This window comes from Erithacus rubecula, assembly GCF_903797595.1.
Source record: "Erithacus rubecula genome assembly, chromosome: 22".
Classification (NCBI taxonomy): Eukaryota; Metazoa; Chordata; class Aves; order Passeriformes; family Muscicapidae; genus Erithacus; species Erithacus rubecula.
Genome location: NC_136674.1, coordinates 501,316 through 516,453, shown reverse-complemented (window position 1 = coordinate 516,453; position 15,138 = coordinate 501,316). Strand labels below are relative to the sequence as shown.

The 15,138-nt window shown below is 48.8% G+C and overlaps 1 protein-coding gene across 1 annotated transcript in view; it reads left to right on the top strand.

The window, feature by feature from the left end:
* Window positions 1-325: 325 nt before the first annotated feature.
* SGSM2 (small G protein signaling modulator 2) overlaps window positions 326-15,138 on the top strand; it is a gene marked incomplete at its 5' end in the record, with an annotated part of 31,236 nt that continues 16,423 nt past the window's right edge. Inside the window, 3 exons of the mRNA XM_079324670.1 lie at window positions 326-382; window positions 6,679-6,754; window positions 14,838-15,037. Of these exons, the coding sequence (XP_079180796.1) occupies window positions 326-382; window positions 6,679-6,754; window positions 14,838-15,037 (333 nt within the window). The remainder of the gene's footprint in view (window positions 383-6,678; window positions 6,755-14,837; window positions 15,038-15,138) is intronic.

Below are 15,138 nucleotides of genomic sequence, written 5' to 3'. Positions count from 1 at the left end.
TCTGTCCCCCATCCCTGTCCCCCTGTCCCCCATCCCTGTCCCCCCATCCCTGTCCCTCTGTCCCCCATCCCTGTCCCCCTGTCCCTCTGTCCCCCATCCCTGTCCCTCTGTCCCCCATCCCTGTCCCCCCATCCCTGTCCCTCTGTCCCCCATCCCTGTCCCCCCATCCCTGTCCCCCTGTCCCTCTGTCCCGGTCGCGCCTCTGCCCGCGCACAGCGCCCCCCCGTGGCCGGGCGGTGTCCCCGCCCCGCCCGCTGACGTCACGCCGCGGTGAAGATGGCGGCGGGCCCGGGTCGGGAGCTGTGAGCGCCCCGGGCCCGCCAACATGAGCTGCTCGGCGGACGCCGTGAAGGACAGGCTGCTGTGGAACGTAAAGAAGGAGGTGAGGGCGGACTGAAGGCCTGGGGCTGTGCGGAGGGCAGAGCCCCGCGCTCCGGGGTCCGTCCCCGGGCCGCGGGTCGGACCGGGACCGTGTGGGGAACGCCCTGAGGCCCGGCGGGGAGCGGGGTTTGTCCCGGCGGGGTTCGGGGTTCGTGTGTCCCGGCGGGGCGATGCTGCTCCCGGACAGCCCCGGCTCTTTCTCCCGGATGCCGCTCGCGGGGTTGCTGCTGCGGCAGGACGCTGAAATCGACTCCCGCTCGTTTCCCGCGGCTTGTGTTACCCCTAGTACTCGTTTTTTATGACTTTTTCCCTAACTGTAATCTTCAGAGAAGGGGTGAAATCGGGGATGTGTTGCTAAGGTGCCTGTGCATGAGCCGAGCTGGCTCCCCGGTGCCAGAGCCGTGGCACCTGTGCCCTGGGAAGGGTTAATTTGGGTGGTTGTTCCTGCACACACCTGTGTGACATTCCCGGGCTGGGGCAAACAGAGCCGTGTGTGCTTAAAGAGCCCAACCCCGCAGCTGAGCCGAGGTGTTGGGTCACACTCGCTTTGGGCTGGTGGCACTCGGTGCTCGTACGGCGCTCCTGGGCTGCGGGGATGTGCTGGGCAGGTGCTCTGTACCTGCGGGTGATGCTCCTGGGCTGCGGGGATGTGCTGGGCAGGTGCTCTGTACCTGCGGGTGATGCTCCTGGGCTGCGGGGATGTGCTGGGCAGGTGCTCTGTACCTGCGGGTGATGCTCCTGGGCTGCGGGGATGTGCTGGGCAGGTGCTCTGTACCTGCGGGTGATGCTCCTGGGCTGCGGGGATGTGCTGGACAGGTGCTCTGTACCTGCGGGTGATGCTCCTGGGCTGCGGGGATGTGCTGGGCAGGTGCTCTGTACCTGCGGGTGATGCTCCTTTTCTGCAGGAATGTGCTGGGCAGGTGCTCTGTACCTGCGGGTGATGCTCCTTTTCTGCGGGGATGTGCTGGGCAGGTGCTCTGTACCTGCGGGTGATGCTCCTGGGCTGCGGGAATGTGCTGGGCAGGTGCTCTGTACCTGCGGGTGATGCTCCTGGGCTGCGGGGATGTGCTGGGCAGGTGCTCTGTACCTGCGGGTGATGCTCCTGGGCTGCGGGGATGTGCTGGGCAGGTGCTCTGTACCTGCGGGTGATGCTCCTGGGCTGCGGGGATGTGCTGGGCAGGTGCTCTGTACCTGCGGGTGATGCTCCTTTTCTGCGGGAATGTGCTGGGCAGGTGCTCTGTACCTGCGGGTGATGCTTCCTTGGCTCCTTACACAGCTTATCCATCACAGCAGTAACGAGTATTTTGCCCTCCTGCTCCTTCCCCTCTCCAGTTCACTGCTGAGGAAGTAGCAGGAGCCCTCAAAGTTCACATGAAAAATTGTTGCTATGGGCCAGGTTCTGAGGCTGACTCCCGTGCCCTGGCACTGTTTAATGCTGGAATGAGAACACATCAGCGTGGGCATGTGGAAGGGGCAGAGCAGGGACAGACACAGCAAGGACAGTCTGGGTGAGGAGTGCAGGACCGTGTCCCGGGGTGACCCAGGCAGCAGCTGGCTCGGGGCGGGTGGTACCTGCTGAATGCTGCCATCAGCTGCCACTGCCGTTGGAAATCTCTGCTAGAGCCTTGGAGCTTGGGCTCCAAGTGTAAACCCTCATTTGGAAGTGGGTGCGCTTGCTCTCCTGAGTAACGCTTGAATATATAAATAAATCTGATAAATGTTTTCCAAGTGTGAGTGTTGCAATCTTGTGCTAATGCATGAGATGGAAAGTGAAATGGATTTTCATGATCTAAGCCAGTTCAAGCTGAGAAGTAGTAGTGGGTAATTAAAAAATCTGAGGCTAATTTGTTTTTAAAATCTCTAAAATGTTTTTAATTGGACTCTGGTTTTTAAATTACTTGAATAATGCTTGAAAGTGTTATTTGTACCTTCTGTGTCATCTGCATTTTTGTTTTGTCTCTGATTTGTTTCTTCCTTCTCTGAATCCTCACCAGTGCCCTTTTAGAGTACTTACAGAGGCTTGGCTTTTTTGGGATTGGCTGGAGCTTTCCAGCCTAAAGTAGCCCTGAGAGCGTTTGATGATGATAAGCAGGTTGAGATAACACCCCTCACCTGTGTCCTCACAGAGCTGTGGAAGGGCCCCTGTCTTGCCCACAGTAAGAAAATGGCTCAGGAGGCAGATGGAGATTTGATTTGTCTTCAGTAATCAATTGACAGTGGCAGGAACACAAGCCACTAGTAACCACCCACCAAATGATGCTGCCCTTAATGACTGTAATTAACTTTTTCCAATAGAATTTTCAACCCCATTTTTTATCATGTGTGACTTCACACAGCCACTTCTGCCTCCTTGCTGTGTGGTGGGGGCTTGCTGGGAAAACCTTCTCCATGTCCGTGTCTGTTCTCAGAGCCCTGGTCCCCTTCTCTTGTCCTTTAAACCCAGACTCTCTTTCCTGTGGAATTATTTTCCCATAACCTCAATAGCCAAAGGAGTTCATAGGCAGCAAATTGTTTCTGCAGGTTCCACCAGGCTGTTAAAATTCAGCTGTCTTTGCAAAGTGTAGAACAGTCATCTCCAAAGTGACTTGGTGCAAAGTGTTCAGTTTATTTTGCCTCAGTCTCTCAGTTAAAACTTCTGTATTTTTCCTTTGGGAAATTTAATGCTGTTTGCTTTTCCTCAGATGGACTTTCAGTTGCCATTGGTAGGGAATGGATTTTGTTGGCTCTCACAGAAAGGAAGGCATGTAATGTGTTCAGAAAATGTAACTGCTGGGATTCATGCTGAGGCCGCTTGGAAGTTCACGTTTCAAGCATTTATCTCTCTCTGCAGGAAAATCTGTTGTGACAAGCAGACTCATAAAACAGGCTTTTTTTTTCTGGCCATTTCCTTTTGCCTCCTGAAATGGAGGGTTTTGCCATTTCTGGATTTAAACAGCACTTTCTAGCTGTGAAACAAACAGGATAACAATAACCTTAGCAGTTCTACCCTGAACGATTTCAGAGCACTTCAGAAACTCAATTGCTCAACTTGCAACTAAAATGTAAGGACTTCTGAGCAGAAGTGCAATAGTTATTGAACAGCTTTTCTTACACTATCAGTCTTTCATCAGGAGTAAGAAGTCAGTGCAGCAGGAACTGTCAGTAAAGGAGGTGAGCAGTAGCTGCACAAACTAAAGAAGACATGGATATTGGACATCAGGTTTTCTCATTTGAGGAAAAAATGCTGTAGGCTTTAACTGTGTTCCTGGTTATTTTGGTATGTAATGAGCATTCTTCTTCACCATTTTTGAAGCTTACTTATAATAAAATTTAAAAAAATTAAACATGAAGGCATTTCGCTTGTGTATTTCTTGAGTGAAACTTAATAAATAATCCATGTATTATGATGTTTGTTTGGTGTTTGCTTCTGCAAGTTTTGGCCCTTGTAGGATGTGGGAGAAATTCAGAGCAGCAATGCATTAGCACAGGCAGTGGGAGCAGCCCTCCATCCCTTGCAGGAACACAGGGACAGGCTGCTTCCTTCCCTGTGGGGGTAGATGGGTGGCTGTGGGGGCAGGTGCTGATGTTTCTGTTAATGAGATTAATTTGCAGTTTGGTCAGGTCTGCTGGTAGCTGCTAGTGGGTGTGTGTGGAGGCTTGTGCTCAAAAAGCTCCATTGTCAACTGCCTCCCAAGATCAGAAACAAAGCAGCAGAATTCCTTATGAAGAGCTATGCAATATTGCAAGGGAATAAAGGAAACAAGCAAAAAAAACCCAAAAAAATCCTTGTGTTCCATTTGATCAGAAACACTTGCTTTAGCTCCTTGCCTGGAGCATCCATGAATTACGTGGCAGTGAGGGATGACGTGGGATTGAAGAACACTGCATTCCAGCTTTTGAATCTTCTCATATCCTGCATGTGCCTTAAAAATATTCTCTAATAACATTCAGTCACTCTCCAGAAAATGCACAGAGCTTGCTTGGCATCTGGTGGCAGTGGGGAACACACAGAGTGCCTGCTCTGTGTCCTTAGCTCTGGTGTCTGTGCTCTGATGTCTCCTGAGAGACAGTGGATGGTGCTTCTCTAGAAGAGTAGGGTTAATTATTGAATCTGAAACCCTTTTCTTTCTCTGTTTTTATACACTTAACGTTTTTGTTGAATGGGGTCTGAGTTAACATACTGATCTGATTGGGGTGTTGCTGGGAAATGTGTGGTAGCAATGAATTGGCTGCTGAGCACTTGAGCTTTTGCTCCCCAAAGCGACTCTTCTTCCTCCCTGTTCAGCTGGGTTTGGGTTCCAGTTATGTTCTCTGGGGTGCTGAGGTTGATTTCCTGGTCTGTAGTCCTGCAGTGGTGTGTGTGCACAGGCTGCTGTGGCTCCATGCCAGCCTGGTGGCTGTGCTGCACCTGGGCAGACTCTCTGTCTTCATGCCAGTGGCACATCAGCCCTTTCCTTCAGTGAATGGAACTGTGCCAAAGGGATTGCTGAGTACACAGGATGAGCCAGATGTGCTCATTCACAAGACCTCCTCACAACCTCTGCTTCCTCCTTGATACCCTCTTACTCCTTCAGCTGCTTCCCTGGGAGGTCCTGGGTTCAAACAGCTATGTCAGAAAAGCCATAGGAAAGAAACAAATTGCCTGGCTCAAAGTTTGTGTTGTCAGGCCTCAGGTGTGAGCAGCAGCCAGGTTTTCTAAAGTGCAAAAGGTCTGTTTTGAAGGCCTCAGCTATAAAACACGTTCTACTTTCAAAGCCTCTTACATGTTTGCTTTTTCCCCTCCAGTGCTTTCTTTGCAACTCAGAGGGCTCCTGTTTGATAAAGAGCACAAATTCTGGAGGATCCACTTGATCCAGAATTTGGAGTGAGGCAAATGCCACGTGTTGAAAGGCTCGTGCAGCAAGTACCAGAGCTGCAGCCTGCTGCCAGCCGGGCTGGGGGTGTAGGAGTGGGCACAGAGGCCCCAAGATGATTACTGGGGGAGGGGAGGTTTAATTACAGCATGCAGAATTGGTCTGGCAGATGGTCTTGCTGAGGAGGAAGCCCTTCAAACTGGAGAAGGCACCTCCAGAGGCAGCTGCAGAGCCCAGCTGTCGATGGAGCACTGCACCTGCAGCTTCTCCTGCTCCAGTGCTGGGTGGGAAAGCTCAAACCCTGGCGCCTGTCAGTGCCATGAAGTGGTACCCAGGTAGCTCTGAATGTTGGGTGAAGAGTGGCTGGTTAAGTCTGCTGCCATGCTAGCACTGGCTTTCATGTGCTGAAAGTGAATTGGCATGTGTTCAGTCAGAGTGTCATAACACTGTAATTGCAGCTCACAAATGGGAGAAGGCAAAAATGGTGGTTGGTTTGTATATGGAAGAGAGCAGCTCTCCATGGACAGGAGGAAATGAGTGTCTGATAAATGGGTTGGTGATGAGTTGGAAGGCACTGAGGTTTCCTGTGGTGTCAGCCTGAGGAAGCCATTGGGGACATTGGGGAGGAATCACTGGCAGATGAACGGGGAGTCACTACAGACGCCTGCCAAGAACTTCATTGTAACAATTGTCTGTTTCTTCTTTCATTTTTGGAAGTCAGTAATTTGCAATAATTTCCCTCTGGAGCTTGACACATCTTGAGCCCTGAAACTGGAAAGAAACTTTATTTTCAATCATTAAAAATCATTTAAAAGTGTGATAAGGGTAATGTTATTTGCTACAATTGTTAAATTGTGTCTTGAAGTGAAAACTGAAGGCACAACCTTCTCCATAGGTACTGCAATAATTATGTATACTGTCTGGTGCAACGGAGCTTTAGAGGCATAACTTGTAATTGCTGTGGCCTGTTCTGTTCTTCCCAGGTAGGGGAAGGTGGCCCTGAACCTCCCTGGGAATGTGTGCCTGTGTCACTCCCTGTGCTTTGTGCTTGAAATAGAGCAGGATGGCACAAGTGCAAACGGGACATAACAACACAGTTTGGTTTCATGAGCAGGAGAGACTGTGTGAAGGCCAAGGATGAATCATATAAAAACTCTTTCACAGCTCTTTGGAATTTATGCTGGAAAAGTTCTTTGGAGGGTACTGTAGGCATGCTGAAACCTGCCTTTTACGGGGGCACACCCCAAACAGACCTGTCCTTGTTCTGCCCGAGGTTTCCTCGTGCCATGACAAGCCCCTCAGGTTTGTTTGTGCCTCCCCTCCTTAAATCCATTCTTCCCTGCAAAATGTGATGAGTTGTTAGTCTGTTGAGGGGGAAGGGGCAGGCAGTGGTTGAAACTGAAACTCCCAAGTGCTGTGCTGGTTTTGTTGGGATCATACAATCGTTTCTCTCTGTTCATTTTAGGTAAAGCAGATCATGGAAGAAGCTGTCACCCGGAAATTTGTACATGAAGACAGCAGTCACATCATCGCCTTATGTGGTAAATGTCATGTGGAAGAGCTAACACCACCTGACCTTACTTTTCCTCTAGACATTTCTTTTCTCTGCTGTCAGTGGTAAATGCAGGGGTTTAGATATTAGAAATCATAGTATTCAGACCCATTTCACCGCCATATTTGCTACATGCATGTTTACATTACAAATTGTAAAGTAGCTCTCACTAAAATGTCATTATCTGAGCAGGAGGCCTTGCTGCAGGCTGGCTGTGTGTTCAGGGAGCTCCCAGTGTGCTCTGCCTGGTTCCTATTCCTGGAATCCTGTCCTGGGAGCTGTGCTGCACTAGGGGACTGGGGTGGCAGCTATTTCTGTTAGACTCTGCTTGGCCAAAATTAGGAATACTTTAAAGTCTTCATACTTGTCTTGTCCTCCTACTGTCATTCCTGCTGGTTTTGTGTTCTGAATTCTTCATAATCTGAAGAACTAATAACTGCACTGAGCTGCCTCATTATTGCCCAGCAATCCTGCCTGTCCTAAGGCAGGACTCCAGCCTGCTGCTGCTCTGAACAGAGCCCTTGATTAACTCCAAACCAGACGAAGGTGAAGCTGAATGTTCCGTTTTTACTTTGGCTGATTGAATGGAGAAATCCCTTCCAGCAGATTTGGCTAACAGTTCCTGGCTGCTGCTCTCCTGTGTGTGCAGTTCTCTCCCCCACTCTGGTTTCATGTGACTCTTCAAGAGGTTTTTCCCTTCTATTTAAAATTAGATTGGTTTGGTACATGAGTCATTTTTGGTGAATCTTCGTTACAAATATAGAATTCTTGTGAATCATTTTACTCTCCTGCTAGGCTGAGTTTAGCAAGAGTCTCTTAAATACATGATGGCTGATTTCAGGGTCACTCTACATCAGTAGCTGCCCTAGGTCACCTGGATGGCTGAAGGTGCCAGTTCAATGGCATGTGCCCCTTGTCCTGGAGGAAATGCTCCAGCTCAGTGCCAGCCTTGCTGGAGGATGGAGCCTCAGTGCAGGTCAGCTGTGCTCATCCAGCAGGAGGTTGTAACCACGAGGACTCTGCTGCAGTCTGTGGTCTCTGCCTGGCTGCTCTGGGAGAAGGGAAGCAGTGCCATGTTTCCATCCTTGTGGAGAAGCAGCGAGTGCAGGAGATTCTGTATTTGTTCCCAACCCAGTGTATAACCAACCTGAGTTATATCCCAGGGGCTCCATCCTCCCCTCTGATTTCTGGTTCTCTGGCTCTGTGGTTCAGAGCACAGCAGCTGCATTTGCCTGTGCCTGATGTGTGCCACTGTGGGACAGAGCTCTGAGTTCCTCTGGGCTCTGGGGAGCTGCTGTGTGGCCACTGAGGGGACAGTGCAGCACTGGCTGTGTTTGGAGCATCTTCAGAGGCTGGTGCTTGTGCTGCTGTGGCTGTGCAGCCTGGGCTGGCAGAGAGGTTTCCTTGGGAACAGCAGTGACGTGGGGCTGAGCTCTGAGCTCAGTCTGAGCAGGCCAGGGCTCTGCTCCCACACCTCCTGCCCAGTGCCTGCAGCTGCTCTCCCAGGAGCTGCCCCTTCCCTGCCCTTCTCCCATGCTCAGGGACGGGGGAAGCCTAGGGAATATCTACCGTATCTCTGTTTCTGCAGTTTCCTGAGCTGTATTTACAGGGTTTCCAGTTCAGCCCATTACACCTACAGCATTTGTCCAAAGCTGCCTGCACTTTGTTAACCCTTTCCCTGTGGCTTCCATCTTTGCTCTGACAGTAACATGCTGCATGAAGCAATTAAAAAACTTGTTCAATTCAGCTTCATACTGCAAGGTTTATTCATTAATGCCTCTGACATGGTTACCCAAGTGATCTCTATATTTTCGGTATCTACTTTGAAATGAGTCTCAGTAGTTTGTTGTCTTTGAATAATATTTTGAATGAATTAAATGAAATAATCCTGAATTCCCCATGCTATAAGCTAATCACTGTGGAATTCAGGTGGATTATGGAGAATTGGTGTGTGTCACAATCAAAATATATGTTGTTTAGGTGTAAATCCAGCATGCCAGCTTGGCAGAGGTAATATACTTACTCTGTTTTGGGGAAAGGTTAGTAGTAAACATGACTAAAAATAGTAACTTGGGCACTGTTAAATATGCAGAATTTGGCTTTTCATTGAGATTTCAGTTCAAATTAAGGAAGGGATGAACTGCACTGGAAAGCCCTTTTTTTTTTTTTCCTGAATAATAAACCTGCTACCAGTAATTAAACCCATTAATTAACATGTGTAGAATCCCTTTGTGGCTGAACTGAAAAGGCCAGTTCTGATTTGAGCTGCAGAATGATATTTAATGGACTTGGGGCTTCTTGTAAACCTTGTTTGAGGATGGAATTTCATGTGTCCCTTGGGATGTGAGGGACAGGAGGGAGCTGGGGGATTGCACTGCTGTTCCTGGGGATGCACCTGAGCTGTGCAGCCCTGGCTGGGTTTATGGCAGGGGCAACACCAGGTCCTTTCCTGTTCCTGCATCTGAACTCAAATCCTGTAAGACACTGAGGCTCTTCTATCAAAGAAAACAAAAAAATTTGCCATCTTCTTTTTGTTTTCTTGATGCTTTGTAGCTTTTTTTTGAATACTTTGGATACTTGACATGTGCTATTTCTTCCCATTTTCAGTTACTAATATTAAATTTACCACCATTGTTGGTTACACTCCTTCACTTCAGAGGCAGTTTGGAGTATTTGTTTTTCCTTTTCTTCAGTGTCATTGAATAATCTTTGCCTTCCAGATCTGTTCTAAAACTGTGTTTAGATGAGACTTACAGACCAGAAGTGCTTTTCCATTTTTGAACCCAAGCAGAAAATGTGCTGTTTCTGGGTGTTACATTACTGCCCTATCCTGATGGATTTGTTGTGGATCTTTGCTGCAGACCCTGCAATTCCAGCTGCAGCAGAGAGGAGCAGAGAGCCTCTGCTAGAGGATCTGAGCAAGCTTGGCTGGCTCAGCCCAGGGGGCTGAGCCAGTCCCCTGGATTTAGCTGCATTAACCTCAACTTTCTCTTTTTCCATCCCCATTATGAATATTGCTTTTCTTCTCTTATTAACTACTGAAAATGACTGTTTTTTTTTTCCCTGGGTAATGCTGTGTTTAAATAACACAGATCTTAAAAAAAGAAGAACAAAGCCATGTCACAATCTGTCCAGTCATGCACTGGGAAAGGTGACAGGGTTTGAGTGCAGAGCTGGATCTGGATATTAACTGATGTGTTTGTATGGGGTCTGTGACTGCTTTAGTCATGTGTGCAGCCCTTCAAACAAAAGAAGGATGTGGTGCCTGCCCGGAGGAGCTTGGGAGATAATGAATTCCCATTAGTAAGCAGTCCTTGGTGCTTTCTCTGTGTGAATAATACATCAGAGAGGTGGCCTGAGGCCTTTCAGGGGCCATCTGCCAAGCCAGGAGAAGTGGCACTTGTGAGCACAGCCAGGTGCTGGCTCGCCCTGCTGCCAGTGCAGTCTCTGAAAGCTGGGCAGCCTTTGGTGGCTGTGGGCCTGGTGCTTGAGGATGTCCCTGCACAGGCTGATGTGTGCAGCAGCCATGCAGTGCTGGGAGTGCCCTTGGCCAGCTCTGCAGCTCCATCCTCCTCTGGGGGTGCCTCCCAGCTCCAGCAGCACCAGGTGCCAGGGGGCTGTTAGCACACTTCTTCTCAGAGCAGTGTCTCTTGTGCTCCCCTCAGTTGTACAGCAGCTCTTGCAGCTTCCCTGCATTTCCTTCACTCAGAGACACTCAAATGCAGTCTTGACTTGTGCCAGCTGTGCCAGGTCAGAGCCTGACTCCATGGCTGCTTTTGTGAAGCACTCCTGAGCTGGCATTTGTGTCTTACACTTGTGCTCTCCAGCTCCTGCAGTGTCTGTGTGCATCAGGACTGCGTGAGCATTTATTGTTCTCAGAAACAGAGCAAGGAGAGCTATCACCCACAAGTGCTTCTGAGATCTGTGCTTCAGGCTGTAATTCCACTCATTGATGTGTGGGCCCCATGTCCATCCGTGCAGCTTCCTTTCCCAGAGCCCTGGGGCATCTAGCCTTGGATAGTCATCAGTGTAAGATGCTTCATTCTTCAAAAAAAAGAGGGAGCTGTTATTTGAAATAGCTGTGTGTCACTGAGTATCTGTTCACAGCAGAAGGACTGGTGTGTTCTGAGAATCAGAGTGGCTCTTGGGTCCTCTTCACAGTTTAGAGGCAATGCAGTGGATGGCAGGATTGTCATTAATGAGTGTGCTGAACACTTAGTGAGATTGGGCTTTCTGTGGAACCCTTCAGCAGTGACTGCCCAGCTTCCTAAGGCTGATGAGTGCTCCATTCACTCTGGGGGAGGGAGGCCAGAGGAAAGCACTTGTGTGGCTGGATTTTCTCTTGTGTGGCTGGATTTTCTGGAGGCAGTTGAGATCTGACAAGATAATGAATTTTAGGGCCTTGCATGTCTGTAGGAGCACAATCAAAGAGCTTCAGCTGAGGTCATGGGTGAGTCTCATCCATGGTGGCAGTGGAAAACCTGGAATCCTTGGGACATGGAGTGTGCTGGTGACTCCTGGAGACCAGCTGTCCAGGGTCCTTTGAGTTGGTGTCTGAGCTGCAGGACTCCTGGCAGTGCTGGTTTAGTCTCCCTGCTAATGACCCCAGGGGTGACCCCAGCACTGGGCTTAGCTGGGAGGCTGTTTCCTTCACTGGGCTTTGGATGACTTCTGATCCCATTCTGCACAAAGTTAATTGTGTTTGAAAGAAAACACAGTTTGGTTCCCCTCATTTTCAGCTGGAGTGACAGCATTCCAATTCTTCTGAAAATCAGCCCCATTAGGAAGAGATGTCTTAGGCTTTGGGGGTTTTGGCTGATTGCCTTGGGGCTTCTAAACAGCACCATGTTCAGATTTGACAGAAAACAAAGAATTCAGTTTTCTCTCTTTTTTCCTTAGCCCACAAAAATGTAGCTTCTGTAGAAACAGATGTAAATAACCATTGCCCAACCTGACAGTTTATCATCTTAATTCTTTTGGTTTTCTACCCATGGCATTGATATTTTAAAAAAATGAAGATAATCTGCTGTGGAAATGCAGATCTCTCACAAGCAAAACATAAGTCTCCCTGTATTACTGCTCCTGTTTGGGAAACAAACATTTTTCAATGATGAATAATGCTTTAAAAAATAGTTTACAGAGATTCTACCTCACTTGATAAACACATTAGCCCAGAGAGTGTACCAGAGATGATCATAATTGGGGGGAGGCAAATATTTTTTCATGCACATTTAGAAGGTTTTTGACTTTGCTCCAAAGATGATGCTTAAATTAATGAGTGGTGTGCTGTAGTGGGGAGGAAAAAAACAGTGAATATTAGTTCTAATGTGAAATGAAAGAGTTTTTGAACTGCATGTCTTTTTAGCTTGAGAAGTGAAATAAAATCTTTTTAGAGAACTCTGCTAAACATTTTGCTTTGATCCTGAGCCATCAAATTGGATCATTTTTAATATTTAGAGAAACTTCAGTAATTCTGATTTACCCTTAACAGTGTTTAATGAAAACACTTATGTTTTCTGAAGGATGCTGAGGTCCTTGAAACTCAATGGTCATGATTTTAAAGAGGAGCAGTCACCAAATTTCAGCCCTGAAGTTTCCAGCCACTTGAGAACTGGGAATTGTCTATTTAGATACTTTATGATGATTATTATTATTTTTTAGGGAATGATGGAACATGGGCTGTTCAGTGGCACAGGCCAGCACAAGCAGGTTGAGTCAGGAGCTCCAGGGGCAGGTTTGGTGTGTCTGTGCTGCCCTTTGCTGCCAGCTGGCACTCAGGTTCCAGGGACATGCAGGCTGCAGCTTGGCAGCACAGCTGGTTTCAAACTGGGCAGGTCTGTGACCAGCAGGATAAAGCAACAGCAGCTGGAGATCTGATGGCTTCTTGATCATCCTCCTCTCTTCACTTGTTTTTAATTTCTTCAGCCTCATGGATTCAATTCCCTGTGCACAGTTTCCATGAAAACAAGGTATTTAGCTGCAGTATTTCTTCCTGTCTAAGGAAAATCTCATCTGCTAAGTACAGCTCATAAATAATCCTTCCACAGGCCTTCTTTTCTCTGCTTGCCACCCTTCCAGCCCCAGAACCCTCATTTCACAGTCCATTAAGACATGTCAGAATTTTCATAGAGGCAAGAAAGAACCAAACCAAACTTGTTCACCTGACCCTGGAAGAAGTAACAGTGGTGGAGTCATAAAAAAGGGACATTTTCTGAAGCTTGGTGGGCACTGTGATTATTTGAACTGTAAATCAATAACATATCTGCACTTAATTAAATTCGGCAGTCAATACTGCAGAGAATGTTCCTCAAAACTGTCTGGAGTTAATGAATTTTTAGATGGCTGCTGTTAACTGAACAATACAAGGGAGTTACCTGAGCTGATTTATTCCCAGTGCAGAGCTGCTCTTGCACTCTGTGCATGGAGAGTTGCTGCCTTTTTATCTGGTCAGTTTTTGTGTTTGCTGTAGGTCCAGTGACAGTAGGCAGGCTTGGGATCACACTGGGCTGTGCAGCAGTTTCTTACCTGTGTGCACACATTCCTGTAGCCAGTGTACATGTGTATAACCTACCTGTGTGTACACAAAACCACCCAGAGATGCTTTTCTGATGGTACCAGTTTCTCCAGAAACAGCTAAATAATCTACTTTTAGGTCTTCTTAAAGTGTCAGATTCCAAAAATGGTTAATTTTCTGAGAAGTGGGTAAATAACCCCATTTCCCTGTCCCAAGGGTTCGTGCACTATAACCCCTGAAATAGTTTGTGTTGTCTCTTCAGGCAGAAGTCTGGGCTGTGCAGTTTGGAACTCCAGGGACTGCCTGGTTCTGGTTTATCAAAAAGCAGCCCTGCAGGGTGCTCTCATGTCCTTGAACAGGTTCTGCAGCTGGAGGTGACTCTGTTTGCTCAGGATTTGTTGTGTTTCCTTCTGGCTGAGCTGGGCCCTGGGCAATGCTGGCAGGGTGCAGTGGGATCTGGGTCACACAGATAACCTGCCCCCCAATCCAAGGGCCTTACACATAGACCTGGACATGCATTCATCTCTTTGTGAGGCAATCCTGCAGCAAATTCCTTGCAAATGACCCCTACATGTGTTATAGGCAGTTGGGACTGATCTTACCCAATTTCTTGTGATGAGAAAAGTCGCAGTGGAATAATTAGATATTGGGGCCCTTGGGACAGTCACTGGGGAAATTGCCCTCAGTGACAGCTGCAGTATTTATTAATAATTAAAGCTGTGCCTGCTGTGCTTTTCACTAATTTTGTTTCATTAATATTTTATTGTTTTAAAGAAATAAAAAAAAGCAGTGAAGGTGGGAAGAGAGCCTGTTTCCTAAGCAACAGCAATGCACTTCTTTGCAGTTATTTTTAAAGGCGGGTTGCTTCATTTAAGATTTGGAATCAAATTGCTGCAATGTTCCAGGCATCTGAAATGCTGATTTTCTTTTTTCCTTTTTTCCTTAATTTCTAATTGAAAGAGCAAAGCAGTTGCTGGGTTAGGAGCTGTTGTGATGGCTGCTAGTCAGGAGCTGGGCCGTGCTGTGAGGAACGTCCCGGTGCTGTCACCCTCCCTGTGCCCGTGCCAGCCTCTGTGGCACTCCCTGCAGGGATGCTCCTTCCCAGCACTGCAACCAGCCTGGCTGCAGATGTGCTCAGTGCTGAGCTGCTGCTCCTGCCCACCACAGGCTCTGCCTCTGCCCCCATGGCTGTGCATGGATGGCAGGGGAGGTTCTGGTGGATCAGAGGGGTCACTCAAGGGTGTGCCTGCATGTCCTGCTTCTCCTCCCAGGGACCAGGGCCCTGCACAGGCTGTTGTGCCTGAGGAGTGCTTGACTCCTGGGGCAGCCCTTCTGGCTGGCAGTGCCACCAGCACGGCAGCAGCACCACACCTGCTGCTCTGTGGCTGTGTCATGCTCCTGTCCTGGGCAAACAGGAGTGTGCCAGAGCTGAGGCCAGGGGCACTGCCCCAGGGGCACTGCCCCACTGCCCCTAGGGCAGCTCAGGCTGGCTCTGGCTGCTCCTGGGCTGGGGCTCCTCAGGCTTCAGCAGACCCGAGGTGTTTCTGTGTCCCCCCAGGTACTCAGCATAGTTCTCAGGGCCCCAGCAGTGAAGACAGGTGTTCTGCAGATTCAGGCTTCCAGGAGCCTTCAAGTACAGTAAAGAGAGGAGTGTTCAGGAAATGCTCAGCACCTGACAGAGTTGGGTGTAAAGTGCAGCAGAGCGCTGCCTTCCCTCCAAAAGAGCTGCAAGTGTCAGAGCAGATGGAGCACCAGTTGGTACTGGCAGCAGTACTGAAGGTGCCAGGGGGAGCTGTGCTGTCCCCTGGGCTGCCTGCTGCCCCCAGCACAGGGAGCCCTGCCCAGTGCTGCACTCAGAG